Here is a 19,783-nt window from a genome sequence, read left to right on the forward strand (position 1 = left end):
CCCTTGCACGCCGTCGCCGGATCCCTGATCTCGCCGATCCACTCCGGGGACGAAACTGCGAGATCGCCGTCCGCGTCGCCTACGGATGCCCCACCAACGGTCATATTTTGAGTAGTCGTCTTGGGCTGTTTGGGACTTCTTCTCAACTTCTGTATGGTGCTACCTCTTTTCCAAAATAGATAGATGGCCGTCTTTGTGGGAACGAATGAAGTATAACATTTTGTCCGAAATGCATATATAAATTGGCATCTATAGACACACAGGAATTCGGGAGTATTATGTAAAATTTCGCTGAAGACACGAATCCTGGGCACTTTACAAAACTTTCATTTCATACATTATATATATATGGGTATATATATACTTGTTCTATCGCGTGGAAGTTTAACTGAAGATGCAGAGAGAGTAGGGCCTGTTCTAGGCGGAGTTCTTTACAAAGTATTCACGCATGGCTCGGAATCTGAGTTTCAGCTCCTCCATCGGCGGCAGGTGATCCTTCACCGGCGGCGCGGCCAAGAACCGGCCCATCCACGCGTACAGGGACGGGAACATGTCCTCGGTGACCAGCCTCTCGCCGATGATCTCCTCGTACATCGGGATCACGTACGCCAACGCGCCGAGCGACAGGTCGACGAGGCCGACGCTGTCCCCGCCGAAGAACTCGTTCCCGCCGAGTGTGAGCTTCTCCTCCAGGACCTGCAGCTGCTCCACGGAAGCCTCGCGGGCGGCGTCCTGCTCCTCTCCTCCCGCCGTCGTGAACCACTTCCAGATCCGCGGCGAGAGCTGCATGGATGGATATATTGCCTTGATCATGTCTGCAGACTGTAGATCAACCGTGTTCGCTGGGAACAGAGGAGGAGGGGGAGATGATTAAACCGCGCGCTGACCTTGTCTGGCACGAACCTCACCCAGAACCGGGCCATGGCGCGCTCGTGGGGGTCCTCGGGGAGGATGCGGCCGCCATGACCCTTCCAGGCGTCCTCGATGAATTCGATGATGACATCGGATTCCGCCACCGGCTTGCCGTTGTAGACGAGCACGGGGACCTTCTTGTGGACGGGGTTGTGCTCCAGGAGCTGGCTGCTCTTGTTCCTCAGGTCCTCCTCCACGTACTCGTACTCCACGCCCTTGATGCTCAGCGCCCACTTTACCTTGTACACGTAGGGGCTTGCCCACATGCCCAACAGCTGCACCTTCTCCTCTTGTTGATGATCCATGGCGGGCAGGTCGAGGTGGTGTTGAGCTAGCTGATCGAGTGCTCTGTCTGACGACCAGCTTTGTGCATACATTTGCAGTGGTTAAATTTCTCGTGGTGGAGGTCCAATGGTCGATGGTTTTCGGGTTTAGTCAGATTTGGTGGCTTGACTTGTGAGTTGTGATAGATACAATACAAGTCTTGAGTCGAGGTCTGTCCAGCCATCAAACATTATCACAGGACGTGGACTGCCTGATCAAGTATATGTATACCTTCAGTTTTACATGACAAAAACTCGAGAATATCATGAGACTGATTACTGATAATACAACTTGACTCCTCTACTGCCTGGTGTAGCTTTTATAATCGGCCGTTCACTCCAATCTAAGGCTATGAAGAGTGGATACAGCGCTTTGCCGGCGTAACGGTATCGGATACTGCACGGATACTGGATACTGCTGCCCGATACATATCCCATACGTATCTACTGGTTTTTGAATCAAATGAAAAAAATTACCGATACGTGAGCGATACTGAAGGGATACTGGTCTTCGCAAAAAAAAAAGGATACTAGAGAGATACCGGAAACCCCTTCGGTGCTATCCCTAAAAGACCAACTAGCCCCAGCTAAAACACGCACATGTTCACATTCGCAATCTTGTCACGGGGCACGAAGCAGGCTCCTCGCTACCGCCGTCGGGAGCGCCTATAAGCCGCCTTAGGCCTTGTTTGGTACTAGTGTTTCAGTGAGAATTAGTGGGGATAATACTCTAGAGTATTGGGTGAATCACTGCTGTCACCCAATCCCCACAAAATCCCATCCCCAATCCACTAGGTAGGGGTAGAGTATTGGGGATTGAAAAAATTACACTAAAAATTTGGGGAAAAGTGGGGATAAGTGGGGATTAAACTCTCTCATACTCTAGCACCAAACATGCATTGGGGATAAGTGGGGATTTAAAATTTGGAGCGGATTATCCCGCTAATCCCCACTAAAACTCTAGTACCAAACAAGGCCTTAAGTGGGGCAGAAAATTTTCTCCGCTCAGGCTGCCCCGCCCAATAGGAACTTATGGACTCGACCCGTTTAAGCCTTTTCTTTCTTGTTTGTTCAGTTTAGATTTGAAAATTGAACAAAAATTAAAACGGATCAAAATTCAAAATCAAATAAATTAAAAACCCAAAAATTTAATAATAATTTTTTATATGGAACAACATTCATATTTGAACAAATTTTAAATTTTAACAAATTTCAAATTAGAACAAATTTTAAATTCGAACAACTTTCAACTTTGAACAAATTTATCATATGATTTTTTTTAAATCTGAACAAAAAACAAATATGAACAAATTTCGAAATCAGTAGCAAAAACCGAAAACAAACCATCCAAAACCAAAAAAACCAAGGAAACCTAGAAAAAAACGGAAAACAAAGAGAAAGCCCGCACATGCTAAGCGCTAATGGGCCTGCCCAGCCCATCCGTCACTTGAGGGAGAGCGATTCGCTCCCGCAATAAGCGGCGAATAGGAATTGCCACCGCCGCCTCAACACCTCCCCGCTGTGACGTTGTCCCGTTAATGAAAGTGAATGGTGAGTCTTTTTTCTTTCTTTCAGAACCACAGGTACAACGCAAACGCTCATAAACACGCGCATAAACTCACCCCTATGAACGCACACACACCATATCCCCATGAGTACCTCGAAAGACTGAGCCGACGAATTGGATCTTCAAATTAACGAAGTCACCACATGTGCCCCGCTGTCGATGAAAATATCTCCTCCCACTGAATGAATATTCCGTCTTTATGAATGGTGAGTCTTCTTCTTCCTCCATCTCCCAACCCCCTACGGCCTAGCCCCACATGTCTTAAGGGGAAAGAAATAACACTAAAACGTCGGCACGGACCCCTAATAACTCATTTCCCCCCCGATAAATGACTGAAGAGTTTAAGCATTACACCCATCCTCTGCATAACTAGGATGCACACAGTCATTCAAAAATTCAGTATCAATCAAAAAATAAGATGAAAAAGTAATGAAAAAAGCTAGCTAGTTTACAACTTCATTGGCTTCGATCCTACAGCTATGCAGCCACCCATGTTGAGAAATAAACTTTTTAACCGTATTCTACAACCATGTATACATCTCTGTAAAAAGGTCGCGGTCCTTCAAGCGTTAAAGTGACGTCCAATAACTCATAGACGCAGTGACGGTTATCCTCAGTCTGCTCGCGCCAATGAAGCCCGCACGCATGATGAGGGCGTCGCCAGTGGCCAGGAGTTCGCCCGGCCTCGTAAAGGGGTCGCAAGACAAAACTTCCCGCACCTAGTGGCGTCGCCGGACCTGCATCGACGAACGGATTTCTCCAGTTCGGCTAGTTTGTTTTCTCCATGATCCAGCTAACTTTCGTAGGAAGCTCGTTCTTGACGAAGTACAACCGCCAATGGCTAATTGAGGATCTTGTAATCCACTACCGTAGCTTCTCTAGGAGGTGGGCGATCTCCCAACAACCGACAGCGACGGCGCCGGTGGCATGCATGCCGGCTTTCATCTGTGCGGCTATGCGGACAGCCGAGTTGCCGACGCTCATATCTCTGGCGTCTGTTCATTCTTTTCCCAATTAACAACAGATTTAAGGGAGATGAAGATAACCTTTGGGTTGGACTTGGACGGCCGATTTTGGAGCTACAGCATCCGTACAGCGACAGTAGAACTGCAGAGGAGCCGAACAACTATTCAAAGATTCAAAACAAACGATAGGGCACTTGACGCGGATTGGGATCTCAAAAAACAGGAAACAGCCGTAATCTGTTGACTGGTGATGATTTTGTCTGTTGATAAAAGAAGCATTTGTATTGATTTTGTCTATTCAAACCTGAGTTTCAGCTTCTCCAGTGGCGCCAGGTTGTCCTTCACCGGCGGTGTGCCCAAGAACCGCCCTATGCACGCGTACAGGGACGGGAACCTCTCCTCGGTGACGCTGACCAGCTTCACGCCGATGATCTCCTCCTACATATCGTGATCAGGTAGGTCAACGCGGCGAGCAACAGGTCGAAGAGGCCGACGCTCTCCCTGGCGAAGAACTCCTCGTTCCCCCTGAGGGCGAGCTCCACCTCAAGGATGTGCAGCTGCGCCACGGCGGCCTCGCGCGCGGCCTCCTACTCCTCTCCTCCCGTCGCCGTGAACCACTTCCAGATCGGCGGCGAGAGCTGCATGTATATATTCCTCGATCATATGTGTTCAAATTAACCAAGTTTAATATCAAAAAAAAAAAAAAAAAAAAAATTTAACCAAGTTCGTTCAGAACAAAAGAGGAGGGGGAGATGATTAATCCGCTGAACTTGTTCGGCATGAACCTCGCCCAGAAAAACAACCGCTCGCACGTCCATGCTGTCGAATGTGGTGGCCAAAGAATGCACAATCGCCCTTCTCGAAATAATTCAGAGGCGAGCGTGCAACAACAATGTATCGGAGCCAGCAACATATGTCCATGTCCATGTACTACTTTGTTTTCTGGGAACTATTTATAGGGTGAAAACCTAAAAGCTTTTGATCAGACGACAACGACGTTTGTGCACTGTTTTCTTCTTGGAGACGTCACTTGTGGAGAGTCTAGATTGCAGGTGCTGTCTTGGTGGTGGATGTACTGTTGTTGCTAGGCTAGAGTACCGTAGCGGGCCTTCTGTGTCTTAGTTTTCCTTTTCCTTTTTTGACCATGTGCATTCGTATTACCATTAAGGTATTACGTTGTTGCAGATGCGGAATGTAATTGATATTCTATTGATATTAATATATTCCCATTATCGAAAAAATGTACTGCTTTGTTGATTGCACTATGCAATACTCCTACGTATGATCCTCCAGGCTTCAGCGTCACAAATTATCGGAGCAGAGGTGCACACGCGCATGCGATGTTAACCATTCGTCGTGAAGTTTTCTTAAAAAAGAAAACCTACCCTACCGGCATCCCGATCTGATAGAGTCTGTGGAGACCCCGGACTAGCTGTTCGAAATACTCGTTATATACTCAGTTCACGATCCCATGATCAGTGCGCCGTGAACACATAACCGAACGGATAACAAAGTTACATCATCCATTACAAAACGGAATAAGAATATTACAAATAGGTTACATGATCAATACTTACATAATAGCCTCGAAAAGGCCTAACTTAACATCAGAGTATCGGAATCACTTCAATAGCGCAGAGTCCAAGTCATCTGCCATCACCCTACATGCAACTGACTGTGAGAACGTTCCTAGCTCGCATTGACGTCGTCAAATCCTTCTTCATATGTCGAATACCTCCAAGTCTGGACAAGTAAATAGCCAGGAACAAAGTCGTGAGTACATTTAGAATTGTACTCGCAAACCATCATGAGAGATTAAGGGGATACATCTTTGGCAGTAGCAAGGTAAAATGCGCTATTCTAAGGTAACAAAGTGAGAGTTAGTTTTCTCTCATGCATATAGCATATGTGTGAGAGATAGTTTCTCCTGTGAATATGGCATCTCTATATCTTTGTTGAAGAAGATACTTCAAAAGAAGTTTAGACTAAACACCACTAGGATGGGGTAACCGTAACTTTTCTTTCCCGGTCATGTCCATATGACCTCTAAAACCTTTCCCGTACCCTTCTGGTACTCTGAAAACAACTTCCTCTTTCCTTTGGCAAATCATTCTAAAAAACCAACACAACTAAGCAACGGTCATTCCAACTCTCCATGACCTCGTCAGCCCTCCGACTCCGCCTCGTCAGCCCTCCGACTCCGCCTCTTCGCCTATTTAAAGGTCCCTGACCTAAATCTTCGATACGAAAAATCCACGGTACGAGAAACCTTCCAGAGCCGCCGCCATCGCGAAGCCAAGATCTGGGGGACAGAACTCTCTGTTCCGGCACGCCGCCGGGATGGGGAAGTGCCCCCGGAAGGCATCTCCATCGACACCAGCGCCATCTTCATCACCGCTGCTGTCTCCCATGAGGAGGGAGTAGTTCTCCATCGAGGCTAAGGGGCTGTACCGGTAGCTATGTGGTAAATCTCTCTCTATGTACTGCAATACAATGATCTCGTGAGCTGCCTTACATGATTGAGATCCATATGATGATGCTTGTAATCTAGATGTCGTTATGCTATTCAAGTGGATTTTACTTATGTGATCTCCGGAGACTCCTTGTCCCACGTGTGTAAAGGTGACAGTGTGTGCACCGTGTGGGTCTCTTAGGCTATATTTCACAGAATACTTATTCACTGTTATGAATAGCATAGTGAAGTGCTTATTTATATCCCTTTATGATTGCAATGTGCTTTGTATCACTATTAATCTATGTGCTACTCTAGTGATGTTATTAAAGTGCTCTATTCCTCCTCCATGATGTAATGGTGACAGTGTGTGCATCATGTAGTACTTGGTGTAGTTTATGATTATGATCTCTTGTAGATTATGAAGTTAACTATTACTATGATGGTATTGATGTGATCTATTCCTCCTTTCATAGTATGAAGGTGACAGTGTGCATGTTATGTTAGTACTTGGTATAGTTGTGTTGATCTATCATGCACTCTAAGGTTATTTAAATATGAATATCGAATATTGTGGAGCTTGTTAACTCCGGCATTGAGGGTTCTTGTAGTCCTACACAATTAGTGGTGTTCATCATCCAACAAGAGAGTGTAGAGTAGAGCATATATCTATTTATTCTGTTATGCGATCAATGTTGAGAGTGTCCACTAGTGAAAGTATAATCCCTATGCCTTGTTCCCAAATACTGCAATCATCGCTTGTTCTTGTTCTCTCGCATCTGTACTGCCTGCAATATTACCACCATCAACCACACGCCAGTTGTAGCATCAAGCTATTTTCTGGCGCCGTTACTACTGCTCATATACATTCATACCACCTGTATTTCACTATCTCTTCGCCGAACTAGTGCACCTATACATCTGACAAGTGTATTAGATGTGTTGGGGACACAAGAGACTTCTTGCTTTGTGATCGCAGGGTTGCTTGAGAGGGATATCTTTGACTTCTTCCTCCCTGAGTTCGATAAACCTTGGGTGATCCACTTAAGGGAAAACTTGCTGCTGTTCTACAAACCTCTGCTCTTGGAGGCCCAACACTGTCTACAGGAATAGAAGCGTGCGTAGACATCAAGCTATTTTCTGGCGCCGTTGCCGGGGAGGAAAGGTAAAAGGCACTCACACTCCGGTCCCAGGTAACTAAGTTATTTTCCGGCGCCGTTGTAAGTGCTCGAAGCTATTTCCTTTAGATCCTGCAATTGCATCTTTTTGTTTCTTGTTTTACACTAGTTTGGCATAATGGAAAGCAACAGTGAGCTTTTAAAATTATTTCCTGAGTTAAGACATGGATGGTTTGATGCAAAAATTAAAAACCTATGGAACATATTCGTATGAACGCTTTGAATACCATTGTTGCTAATGATATGGAAAATTCTAAGCTTGGGGAAGCTGGTTTTGATGAGCATGATCTTTTTAGTCCCCCAAGCATGGAGGAGAAAATTTTCTTTGATGATACTTTGCCTCCCATTTATGATGATTATAATGATAGTGGTCTTTTGGTGCCGCCTGTTATGGAGGATAAATTTGATTATGATTACAATATGCCTCCTATATTTGATGATGAGAATAATAATGATAGCTACTTTGTTGAATTCGCTCCCACTATTACTAATAAAATTGATTATGCTTATGTGGAGAGTAATAATTTTATGCATGAGACTCATGATAAGAATGCTTTATGTGATAGTTATATTGTTGAATTTGCTCATGATGCTACTGGATATTATTATGAGAGAGGAAAATATGGTTGTAGAAATTTTCATGTTACTAAAACACCTCTCTATGTGCTAAATTTTTTGAAGCTACACTTATTCTATCTTCCTATGCTTGTTACTTTGCTCTTCATGAACTTGTTTATTTACAAGATTCCTTTTCATAGGAAGCATGTTAGACTTAAATGTGTTTTGAATTTGCTTCTTGATGCTCTCTTTTGCTTCAACTACTATTTCTTGCGAGTGCATCATTAAAACTGCTGAGCCCATCTTAATGGCTATAAAGAAAGCACTTCTTGGGAGATAACCCATGTTTTTATTTTACTACAGCAATTTTGTTTTATATTTGAGTCTTGGAAGTTTTTACTACTGTAGCAACCTCTTCTTATCTTAATTTATTGCATTGTTGTGCCAAATAAAGTCTTTGATAGTAAAGTTCATACTAGATTTGGATTACTGCGCAGAAACAGATTTCTTGCTGTCACGAATCTGGGTTGAATTCTCTGTAGGTAACTCAGAAAATTCTGCCAATTTACATGAGCGATCCTCAGATATGTACGCAACTTTCATTCAATTTGAGAATTTTCATTTGAGCAAGTCTGGTACCTCTCAGAAATTCGTCTTTACGTGCTGTTCTGTTTTGACAGATTCTGCCTTTTATTTCGCATTGCCTCTTTTGCTGTGTTGGATGGATTTCTTTATTCCATTAACTTCCAGTAGCTTTGAGCAATGTCCAGAAGTGTTAAGAATGATTGTGTCACCTCTGAACATGTGAATTTTTGATTATGCACTAACCCTCTAGTGAGTTTGTTTTGAGTTTGGTGTGGAGGAAGTTTTCAAGGGTCAAGAGAGGAGGATGATACAATATGATCAAGAAGAGTGAAAGCTCTAAGCTTGGGGATGCCCCGGTGGTTCATCCCTGCATATTTAAAGAAGACTCAAGCATCTAAGCTTGGGGATGCCCAAGGCATCCCCTTCTTCATCGACAAAATTATCAGGTCACTTCTCTTGAAACTATATTTTTATTCGGTCACATCTTATGTACTTTACTTGGAGCATCTGTTTGTTTTTGTTTTTGTTTTTGTTTGAATAAATGCTTGTGTGGGAGAGAGACACGCTCCGCTGGTTATATGAACACATGTGTTCTTAGCTTTTAATGTTCATGGCGAAGGTTGAAACTGCTTCGTTAATTGTTATATGGTTGGAAACAGAAACTACATGTGGTAATTGGTATGATGTCTTGAATAATTTGGTACTTGGCAATTGTTGTGCTCATATAGATTATGTTTAAGCTCTTGCATCATATACCTTGCACCTATTAGTGAAGAAATACGTAGAGCTTGCTAAAATTTGGTTTGCATGATTGGTCTCTCTAAAGTCTAGATATTTTCTAGTAAGGGTTTGAGCAACAAGGAAGACAGTGTAGAGTCTTATAATGCTTGCAATATGTTTTTATGTAAGTTTTGTTGTACCGGTTCATACTTGTGTTTGCTTCAAACAACCTTGCTAGCCTAAGCCTTGTATTGAGAGGGAATACTTCTCGTGCATCCAAATCCTTGAGCCAATAACTATGCCATTTGTGTCCACCATACCTACCTACTACATGGTATTTCTCTGCCATTCCAAAGTAAATTGATTGAGTGCTACCTTTAAACAATTCAAAATTTATCATCTCTGATTTGTGTCAATGTTTTATAGCTCATGAGGAAGTATGTGGTGTTTATCTTTCAATCTTGTTGGGCAACTTTCACCAATGGACTAGTGGCTTCATCCGCTTATCCAATAATTTTGCAAAAAGAGCCGACAATGGGATTCCCAGTCCCAAATTAATTAACCTTCATAATTTTACAAAAATAGACACTCCTCCATGGTATGTGATTGTTGGACGGCACCCGAGGATTCGGTTAGCCATGGCTTGAGAAAGCAAAGGTGGGGAGGAGTGTCATCTAAATAAAACTAAAATAAAAAGGCACTCCTTCATGGTATGAGATTGTTGGCAGGCACCCGAGGATTCGGTTAGCCATGGTTTGTGAAAGTAAAGGTTGGAAGGAGTGCCACCCAAAAATAAAAATGTTTCATGGGAGCCGCTCTTTGAAGGTCTGTCTGGCAAGGGGGTTAGAGTGCCCATTACCATTCGTTGACAACAACAAACTCCTCTCAAAACTTTACTTTTATGCTCTCTTTATGTTTTCAAAATAAAAGCTCTAGCACAAATATTGCAATCAATGCTTCCCTCTTCGAAGGGCCATTCTTCTACTTTTATGTTGAGTCAGTTTACCTATTTCCTTCCATCTTAGAAGCAAACACTTGTGTTAACTGTGCATTGATTCTTACATATTTACCTATTGCACTTGTTATATTGCTTTATGTTGACAAATATCCATGAGATATACATGTTACAAGTTGAAAGCAACCGCTGAAACTTAATCTTCCTTTGTGTTACTTCAATGCCTTTACTTTGAATTTATTACCTTATGAGTTAACTCTTATGCAAGACTTATTGATGCTTGTCTTGAAAGTACTATTCATGAAAAGTCTTTGCTATATGATTCAGTTGTTTAATCATTGTCTTTATCATTTCTTTGAATCGCTGCATTCATCTCATATGCTTTACAATAGTATGATTAAGATCATGTTGGTAGCATGTCACTTCAGAAATTATCTTTGTTATCGTTTACCTACTCGGGACGAGTAGGAACTAAGCTTGGGGATGCTGATACGTCTCTAACGTATCTATAATTTCTGATGTTCCATGCTTGTTTTATGACATTACCTACATGTTTTGTTCACACTTTATGTCATATTTATGCGTTTTCTGGAACTAACCTATTGACGAGATGCCGAAGTGCCAGTTCCTGTTTTCTGCTGTTTTTGGTTTTAGAAATCCTAGTAAGGAAATATTCTCGGAATTGGACAAAATCAACGCCCAGCATCTTATAATTGGACGAAGCTTCCAGAACACCCGAGAGGAACAAGAGGGGGGCCACAGGGCCACCAGATGACAGGGCGGCGCGGTCCAGGGGGGCGCCCCCTATGGTGTCACCGCCTCGTCAGCCCTCCGACTCCGCCTCTTCGCCTATTTAAAGGTCCCTGACCTAAATCTTTGATACGAAAAAGCCACGGTACGAGAAACCTTCCAGAGCCGCCGCCATCGCGAAGCCAAGATCTGGGGGACAGAACTCTCTGTTCCGGCACGCCGCCGGGACGGGGAAGTGCCCCCGGAAGGCATCTCCATCGACACTACCACCATCTTCGTCACCGCTGCTGTCTCCCATGAGGAGGGAGTAGTTCTCCATCGAGGCTAAGGGGCTGTACCGGTAGCTATGTGGTAAATATCTCTCTATGTACTTCAATACAATGATCTCATGAGCTGCCTTACATGATTGAGATCCATATGATGATGCTTGTAATCTAGATGTCGTTATGCTATTCAAGTGGATTTTACTTATGTGATCTCCGGAGACTCTTTGTCCCACGTGTGTAAAGGTGACAGTGTGTGCACCGTGTGGGTCTCTTAGGCTATATTTCACAGAATACTTATTCACTGTTATGAATAGCATAGTGAAGTGCTTATTTATATCCCTTTATGATTGCAATGTGCTTTGTATCACTATTAATCTATGTGCTACTCTAGTGATGTTATTAAAGTACTCTATTCCTCCTCCATGATGTAATGGTGACAGTGTGTGCATCATGTAGTACTTGGCGTAGTTTATGATTATGATCTCTTGTAGATTATGAAGTTAACTATTACTATGATGGTATTGATGTGATCTATTCCTCCTTTCATAGTATGAAGGTGACAGTGTGCATGCTATGTTAGTACTTGGTATAGTTGTGTTGATCTATCATGCACTCTTAGGTTATTTAAATATGAATATCGAATATTGTGGAGCTTGTTAACTCCGGCATTGAGGGTTCTTGTAGCCCTACACAATTAGTGGTGTTCATCATCCAACAAGAGAGTGTAGAGTAGAGCATATATCTATTTATTCTGTTATGCGATCAATGTTGAGAGTGTCCACTAGTGAAAGTATAATCCCTAGGCCTTGTTCCCAAATACTGCAATCATCGCTTGTTTATCGTTTCTATCGCACGTATCGCCTGCAATATTACCACCATCAACCACACGCCAGTTGTAGCATCAAGCTATTTTCTGGCGCCGTTACTACTGCTCATATACATTCATACCACCTGTATTTCACTATCTCTTCGCCGAACTAGTGCACCTATACATCTGACAAGTGTATTAGATGTGTTGGGGACACAAGGGACTTCTTGCTTTGTGATCGCAGGGTTGCTTGAGAGGGATATCTTTGACTTCTTCCTCCCTGAGTTCGATAAACCTTGGGTGATCCACTTAAGGGAAAACTTGCTGCTGTTCTACAAACCTCTGCTTTTGGAGGCCCAACATTGTCTACAGGAATAGAAGCGTGCGTAGACATCAAGGACCCTTCCCCATGGAGTGTATACCTCCTCGGCAAATCATGGCAGCTCATCTCATCGATCGTGACCCAATTGCCACGGCGGGAGACCCATGGTGTCTTTCGGACGGGTAGTCCCGAAGGCATCTCGTTATACGATTGTCCAAACCAACGACAATCTAGATTCCGGGGTGACGGCACCCTTATATAGTTGTGAGGCATCCCATACAAAGGCGAACAAACTCCGAGTTAAGCCCCGTGCCTACACCTGGGCATTCTTCGGGCCGGGCCGGGTTTCGGGCCAAGCCCGAACCTAATTTCCCAGGCCCGAACCCGGCCCGGCCCGACATTCAGGCTTGCAAATCGGGCCCGAACCCGGCCCGAACTGACAAAAGACCGGCCCGGCCCACCCGAACTAGGCCCGAACCCGACCCGCCTGAACTAAGCCCGAACCCGGCTCGGCCCGACCTTCGGGCTCCAAATTTAGGCCCGAACCCGGCCCGACATGCAAGCCCGGCCCGGGATTTTCGGGACGGATCGGGTTGGGCCGTCCAGGCCGGGCTGCCCATGCCCAGTTGTACCCGTGCCCATGTTGGGGTAATGTGGTTGCGCGGGTTGGTTGTTCTAGGCGAATACGTAGAACCGTGTGTTGTTTTTCCCGAAAACCATTTCATAACCACTTTCCCTTTCCTCCAACAAACTTCATTGTGTCATTTTCTTAAAGAAAAACGACATCATTTCATCTTAAAAACTCACACTTGGACAAGAGCCATTCTTCCCAAGGGTTTTCCAAACTGTTGTAAAGGCATAACCAAGGGTTCCCAACCTAAGGTTTTATCTCATTGAAGAAGGCCACAACAAGGGTATGATGCTAATCATCATACAACTAAGGGGAGGGTAATTAGGTATCAAAAGAGACACTCATACTTGGGAATATCCAAGTATACATAGCACATGAATAATAGAAGTAACTTGAAAAACTAATGCAAGTGGCGAAGGAGTGTATTAGTGCACAATGCAAATAGGATGAAAACATGAGATCAAAAGATGGCTTGCCTTGAATGTCAAATTGTCCCTGGTCTTCTTCAAAGATCTTCGAATCCTTTCTCTCTTTCAAAGCCGACAATGTTCGAATCTACCGCAGCAAAATAAAAAGGGAACATAATCAACACATTGCACCAAAAAATCAAACACACAACAATCAATAACTAACCACTTCAACCCGAAGCTACCATTGGGGTTACTAAGGACTTATAGATCCTACAAAACAAGTTTAAAATTTTATTTTAATAAAAATCGATATATTTCACTTAATAAAGGCATGAGAGCCTCACAAATTAGCAATTGTCCACCTTCTTATCAATAGGGCCTAAACTTTATATTCCCTGGTAGATAACATCACAAGGAAGACACGTGCATTGGTTTTGTACCAAAAACTTTTATAGATTACTTTGAAACAATTTTATAAAGGCAAAAATCAATTTCTTTGTTTATTTTGCTCACAGAACAATACACAAATAAAGTAAGCAAGACTTATAGAAAATGATAGATGTTCAAATAGAGATTCACACAAAATTGGATTCACTAATTTGAAGTTTCAAAAGATTTTTAAGAAATATCACTGACCAGAGGGTGTATTTCAGTGTTTAAATTCTTAGAAAATCTCAGAGGCTCAAATAAATCTGATTTCTGAATATGTTTTTAACAAAGGTAATATGAGTACAAAAAAAAGTAGTTTCACTCGAAAATAATATTTTATGCTCCTGAAATAAATTCTCAAACACAGATTTTGACTAAACTAGTTTTATGACTTATAAACCCAAAATTTTACCTAAAATACTCAAACCAGTGCCTAAATCTAGGCATAACCACATAGTTCACAACAAAATTGGATTTTGGTTTACAATATTTTTGAAACTCTTAATATTGAATTAACATTGATACTGAATGTTTATACCATTTTTATTTCAGAGAAATGTGCAGGATAGATATACGTGTGATTCTTGTTTGAGGTGTCACATAAACATCTAGGAATACTACAAAATTTTAATCATAGAATTTGTATCATTTATGAAATTTTGGTGAATTATTTCCAAGTGAGATGGGCTGCAGGATTATTTTTTTAGAAAATTGAGAGCAAAGGACACGGGCTGAATTTAACTGGGCCACACAGGAACGAGCTAGGTCAGCCCAAAGGGTTTTACATACGGAAGGGAAAAATAAAAAATAAAAGGGCTCGCAGCTGGCCCGACTGCATGGGCCGACGTGGCCAAGTGGCCATGCAGCCGCATGATCTTGGAGGGTCGGGCGGCCGGGGGCCGTCTTCTTCCTGGCCTTGCGGTGTTGGCGGCAACCACCGGCGGTCCTGGATGATGCGGAGAGGTGGGTTAGCACGGGAAGAACCAGTGGAACGCTATGGAGATGAAAGAAAGGGCCAAGGACGCCGGGGCCAAGCTCCTCCTGGCTCGCCACCCTCACGGTGACTACGGTGTTGCAGGCTCCTTCTAGCGAGCAGCAGTGGGAGGGTGTGGCGCTCCGGTGTGGCTTAGTGGAGGTTGAGGGAAGTGGTGTGGCGGAGGAGTGAGCTAGGGGCTTGGGTTTTATAGACCGAGGAAGGCAACAGGTGGAGGTGTGGGAGGTGGAGCTCGCCAATGGGTGCACGAGGGCTGACGTATGGGTGGTGGGGGCGTGGTGACGTCCACGGGAAGACGTAAGCATGCACGCGAGACGAGAGGGAATCGAGCGGGAGAGGGCAGGGGTCGAGCGGGAGGGTCTCTGTGTGTGTTTATGGTTTCAGGGGTAGCCATGTTTTGGGCCTGGTTGGAGGGAGAGAGGGGAGTCCAGGGTAGGTTTTGATGGGCTGAGGTCGGGCCAGGAGTGGTGCAATGGTTGGGGCACAAGAACTCCATGGCTCAGCCATGTGAAAGGAAGAAGAGAGAGGGAGTTCTCTAGCTAGGGTTTTGGAAGGAAAAAAAAGAAGGAGAGAAGGAGAGGTGTGGATGGGGATTGGGGTGGGATCAAATGGATCAACAATAGCAAGGGGTGCACAACCTTGCAAGATGTGGACAGAACCAAAAATAAGGTAAGATGAGAAAAGGTGGTGGTGATGGTGATACCAGCTTGATACTTGAAAAACAAAAAGGTAAAGAGAGATGAAGAGGTAGTCGTGATATTTTAGAAGATTTTATTTTGAAGATTGAGATATTCACTAGGGACTTGCTGATCATGGCTCACCACATAGAGATTTTGATTGAATTGCATGGAGTGGTAGAGTCACCATTTTCAAAGTAGAGGAAGAAAATAAATTCTTAAACGGAAAAGCCAAGTGGTGAGAATAATGGGGAGAATATGACATAAGCCTCATTCAAAAGATCTTAGGCAAATTGTTTTTTACTCAAAACCCAAGAGAGGGTTTTGGTAAGGGGTAGAGAGAAAATAAATTAGGGTTCTAGAGTTAGAAGGGAATTCACTCCTCAATTTTCTTAAGGATGAGTATTTTAAGATTGGAGGTCAACAAGGCACAAAATGGTTAGGCCAAGTTGTATTTTTCTTGTAGAGATAGTTATACTAATGGACATTGATTTGTTAGACAAAACTTCATTTTCCAAGGTCATGACTAGATGGAGTTGTGAACTTGATGGATATATATGTGAGGTGTATTAATGGCAAAGATAATGCCTTGGATATTTTGTCACATATCAAATAGTCTTAACTTTATTTTGGTGTCTATGGCCTTGATTTGATTTACTACATACATAATCTTACTTGAAGACTTTTGAAATGAGAGGGGGTTTTAGAAGAGTACAATGATCCATGGTTGAACTAGAATAAAATATGGATCATTCCATTTTCCTATGGAAACCAAAACTATATATAAAAGCTTTTATAAAACAGTAAAGCCACATAAAGTAAGGGTAAACCATTTGGTAAATATTTTGTGCCAAAATAAAAAGTATCTTTTAGAAACCCTTTTGTGATACCATGATCAAGGGTGATCATAGCGAACTTAAAAAGGAAAAGATTTTGGTAAGATATTTTGAATTAAGATTTTGAGTCATAGGTCAAAACAGAAGATGTTTGGTGACTTTTGTCAAAAGCTTCAAATGTTTTTAAAGAGGGGAGGTTAAGGTAATACAAGAGTGTCCATAGCTTAGCTATTTTTCTTGGGACTAGAAGATGTGAGTTCGGGTACTTATGGGAAAACACCAAGCATAGGGTTTTATGTATTCGTAGGGAAAGGAAATTAATTTTACAGGGCCACACATGTGTTATTTAGTGAGTTGCTAAATTGTTTTAAGACTAGAGGTGTTGTTCCTTGAGGTGGCTTAAGACAATTTTCAACAAGCAGCTCAAGAAAAATTCATCTACCAGTTGATCAAGGCAATTCATTGTAACAAACAGATTAAGGCGATTCATTGTAGCAAACAGATCAAGGCAAATCATCTTAATTAGCCTTTTAGAAAAAAGTTTTTGTTCCCCCTGTTTTTTGCACTCTGGACAACTAAACAAAGTTGCAAAAGTTGGGGTGTTACAGTTCTTCCACCCTTGAAATAATCTCGTCTCGAGATTACTAAGCGTAGGACTAGGGAGGTTTTATAGGTTGATTAAAGTTAGACCCCGTCTTCCCATAGACGTGAAGTTGTCGAGACGGTCATAGCTTCAGCTTCTGAGAGACACGATAAAATTCTGCCGAGGGCAAGCTTCGTGAAGAGGTTGACTACTCCATGCAGTTGTTAGATATGTAGCTTCTTAACGGTCCTAGAGTAGTCCACGATTCTAGGAGAGTTAGTGCACCCAACGGTGGTTTAGAAGGTCGAAAGTTTTTAGAGTTAGCTTAATTTTGAGGGGAAGACGAAGTCTTCCACCCTTAAGATTGTTCATCATGGGTTTTGAAAACTCATAGCTTCGGCCACAGGGTCTTGTCGGGAGTTTTTGACGAAGTCATCGATCTTTCGTCTTGAGTTGAAGAATTCACATGGGCGATGTGGCAGTCGACAGCTTCGAGAGTTATACACAAATTTACTACTATGTAAGACGCGCGGTAAGTTAGAAAGTCGACGGAACTCCTGGGTGGTCTCCATATGAAACAACAAGAATCGCCGGAAACCATCTTCAACTTCTAGGTTGGGGTTGACTAATGCCAGTAAGGAATGGGAGGGTAACCTTCATATAATCTTGAGTCTCGAAGTGTCTTCAGGCGCTTCACTTGGTAAGGACCAGATGAACCATGTAGGGTAGTATTGGCTTCGATACTATCACTCACTCAGCTTGTTAGATGGTGCATCAGAGGGTGGTTTTTAACAAGTTAAACGCAAGGTTAGCGAGACTATGCTCTAGGGTTAGGTAAGATTAGTATGGAAGCAACTTCTTGAAGGGTTGCAGTCGATCTTGAAGGTATTGGCTTCTGCTTCCATGGCGTAGTAGAGATGTTTCAGCAGATCTTGAAAGTAGTTAGTGCAAATAGGGGTCTGGGTTAGTTTTCCTGATGGTTGAAAATCAACTATTAATAGGGTTAGAGTGAGAGCCTTTCCTTAAGTTAACCAGTTAACTAGTAGTTAGCATGTTATCAGCGAGGTAGATGAGAGTAAAAACATTTTAGGGAGGCTTCCTATGCTGGTTTATCACACTAGGAGTGTTTTTCTGACCGAAAGACTAAGACAATCATATATACAACAAACAGATAAAAAACACTCAAGGTAGCACACTTAGGGAACTACAAGCAATCACCAAACCAGACATGGCACTTTAAGTACCCAGGGATGCCTAATACACGGGGACAGCTCAGGAAGAGCATTTGAGTTTGTCCTATTCATCCTATAGGTTTGGGGTTGGTCACAGATGTTGACGTCTTCATTTTGCTCACATCGACTTCAACATGATCTCTTGTAGCAGTTGGTAGTGAAGCAGGTCTAGGGTTGGGTCGTCCATGTTGAGGTGGGGGCGGGAACTGCATAGACTCCTAGTCTCAACATCTCGGGGACATTAGGTCTTCGGAGAGGTAACTATTGAGGTACTCCCAAGGTTGAAAACTTCTTGTGGTTGACCTAAAAATTACTAGTCAAGAACTGGGGACTTGATTCCTGACGACTGCAAAAAAATGCAAGTCCACGGAGGAACAAGATCAGCTCCTCGACAGATCTTGGCGACAACCAAATACATGATATTATCATCCCCATATGCATACGGACGAGTTGGCATCCAATCTCCAATAGTTGCAGTTGGAGATACTTGAGACATCGTGAAGGATTGATCCATCTTTTACTTAGAGTCTCCGGGTCTAGGTTGGGGACATCGTCCAATATGTTGGTTTGGAAGAGGATGAGGTAGTAGAATCAAAAGCTTTCAAGTTCTTTGGAAATCAGAGAGTGAGGTAAGAATTTGAAGTTTTAATGGGATAAAAAATTGGAAGCTATTCTTCCATCTACTTGAGAAAGAATTTGTTTCGTAAATAGTTTTTCCCAAGTACTTGTTTCCTAACTAATATCCATGCTAATTAAGGTCTCCTACAGTCAGGATGGCTCTGATACCAGCTCTGTGGGAACCCCGGACTAGCTTTCCAAAATACACGTTATGTACTCAGTTCATGATCCCATGATGAGTGTGCCGTGAACACATAACCAAACTGATAACAAAGTTACATCATCCATTACAAAACGAAATAAGAATATTACAAATAGGACACATGACCAATACTTACATAATAGCCTCGAAAGGCTTAACTTAACACCAGACTAGCGAATCACTTCAATAGCGCAGAGCCCAAGTCACATCACCCTACAGGCAACTGACTGGGAGAACATTCCTAGCTCGCATAGACGTCGTCAAATTCTTCTTCATATGTCGAATTCCTCCAAGTCTAGTCAAGTAAATAGCCAGGGACAAAGCCGTGAGTACATTTGGAATTGTACTCGCAAACCATCATGAGAGATTAAGGGGATGCATATTTGGCAGTAGCAAGGTAAAATGCGCTATTCTAAGGCAACAAAGTGAGAGTTACTAGTATTCTCTCATGGATATAGCATATGTGTGAGAGATAGTTTCTCTCGTGGATATAGCATGTGTGCGAGAGATAGTTTCTCTTGTGGATATGGCATCTCTAACTTTTCTTAGACTAAAAAGAAGTTTAGACTAAAAACCACTAGGATTGGGTAACCCTAACTTTTGTTTCCCGGTCATCTACATATGACCTCTAAAACCTTTCCCGTACCATTCTGCTACTCTGGAAACAACTTCCTCTTTCCTTTGGTAAATCATTTCTAAAACAAAACAAACACAGCTAAGCAACGGCCATTCCAACTATCCATGACCGTGGACGCGGCTATTCGAATAGATTTTTACTCTGCAGAGTTTGCGCACTTTCCCCACAAGATC

At 42.9% G+C, this 19,783-nt stretch overlaps 1 protein-coding gene across 1 annotated transcript; it reads right to left on the reverse strand.

The window, feature by feature from the left end:
- Positions 1-218: 218 nt before the first annotated feature.
- On the reverse strand, positions 219-1,341 carry LOC127300013 (glutathione transferase GST 23). Its single transcript, XM_051330079.1, has 2 exons — positions 888-1,341; positions 219-783 (listed from the first exon to the last, which is right to left on the reverse strand). The coding sequence occupies exons 1-2, from the start codon at positions 1,287-1,289 to the stop codon at positions 418-420; spliced, it is 768 nt and encodes a 255-aa protein (XP_051186039.1). The 5' UTR covers positions 1,290-1,341; the 3' UTR covers positions 219-417.
- Positions 1,342-19,783: the final 18,442 nt, after the last annotated feature.

The sequence above is a fragment of the Lolium perenne genome, chromosome 5, assembly GCF_019359855.2.
Source record: "Lolium perenne isolate Kyuss_39 chromosome 5, Kyuss_2.0, whole genome shotgun sequence".
Lineage (NCBI taxonomy): Eukaryota > Viridiplantae > Streptophyta > Magnoliopsida > Poales > Poaceae > Lolium > Lolium perenne.

Coding starts and splice junctions, on each gene's coding strand:
- LOC127300013 (XM_051330079.1), bottom strand. CDS start 1,289: ATGTATGCACAAAGCTGGTCGTCAGACAGAGCACTCGATCAGCTAGCT. Junction 784..887: donor TGAGGTTCGTGCCAGACAAG/GTCAGCGCGCGG, acceptor CCATCCATGCAG/CTCTCGCCGCGGATCTGGAA.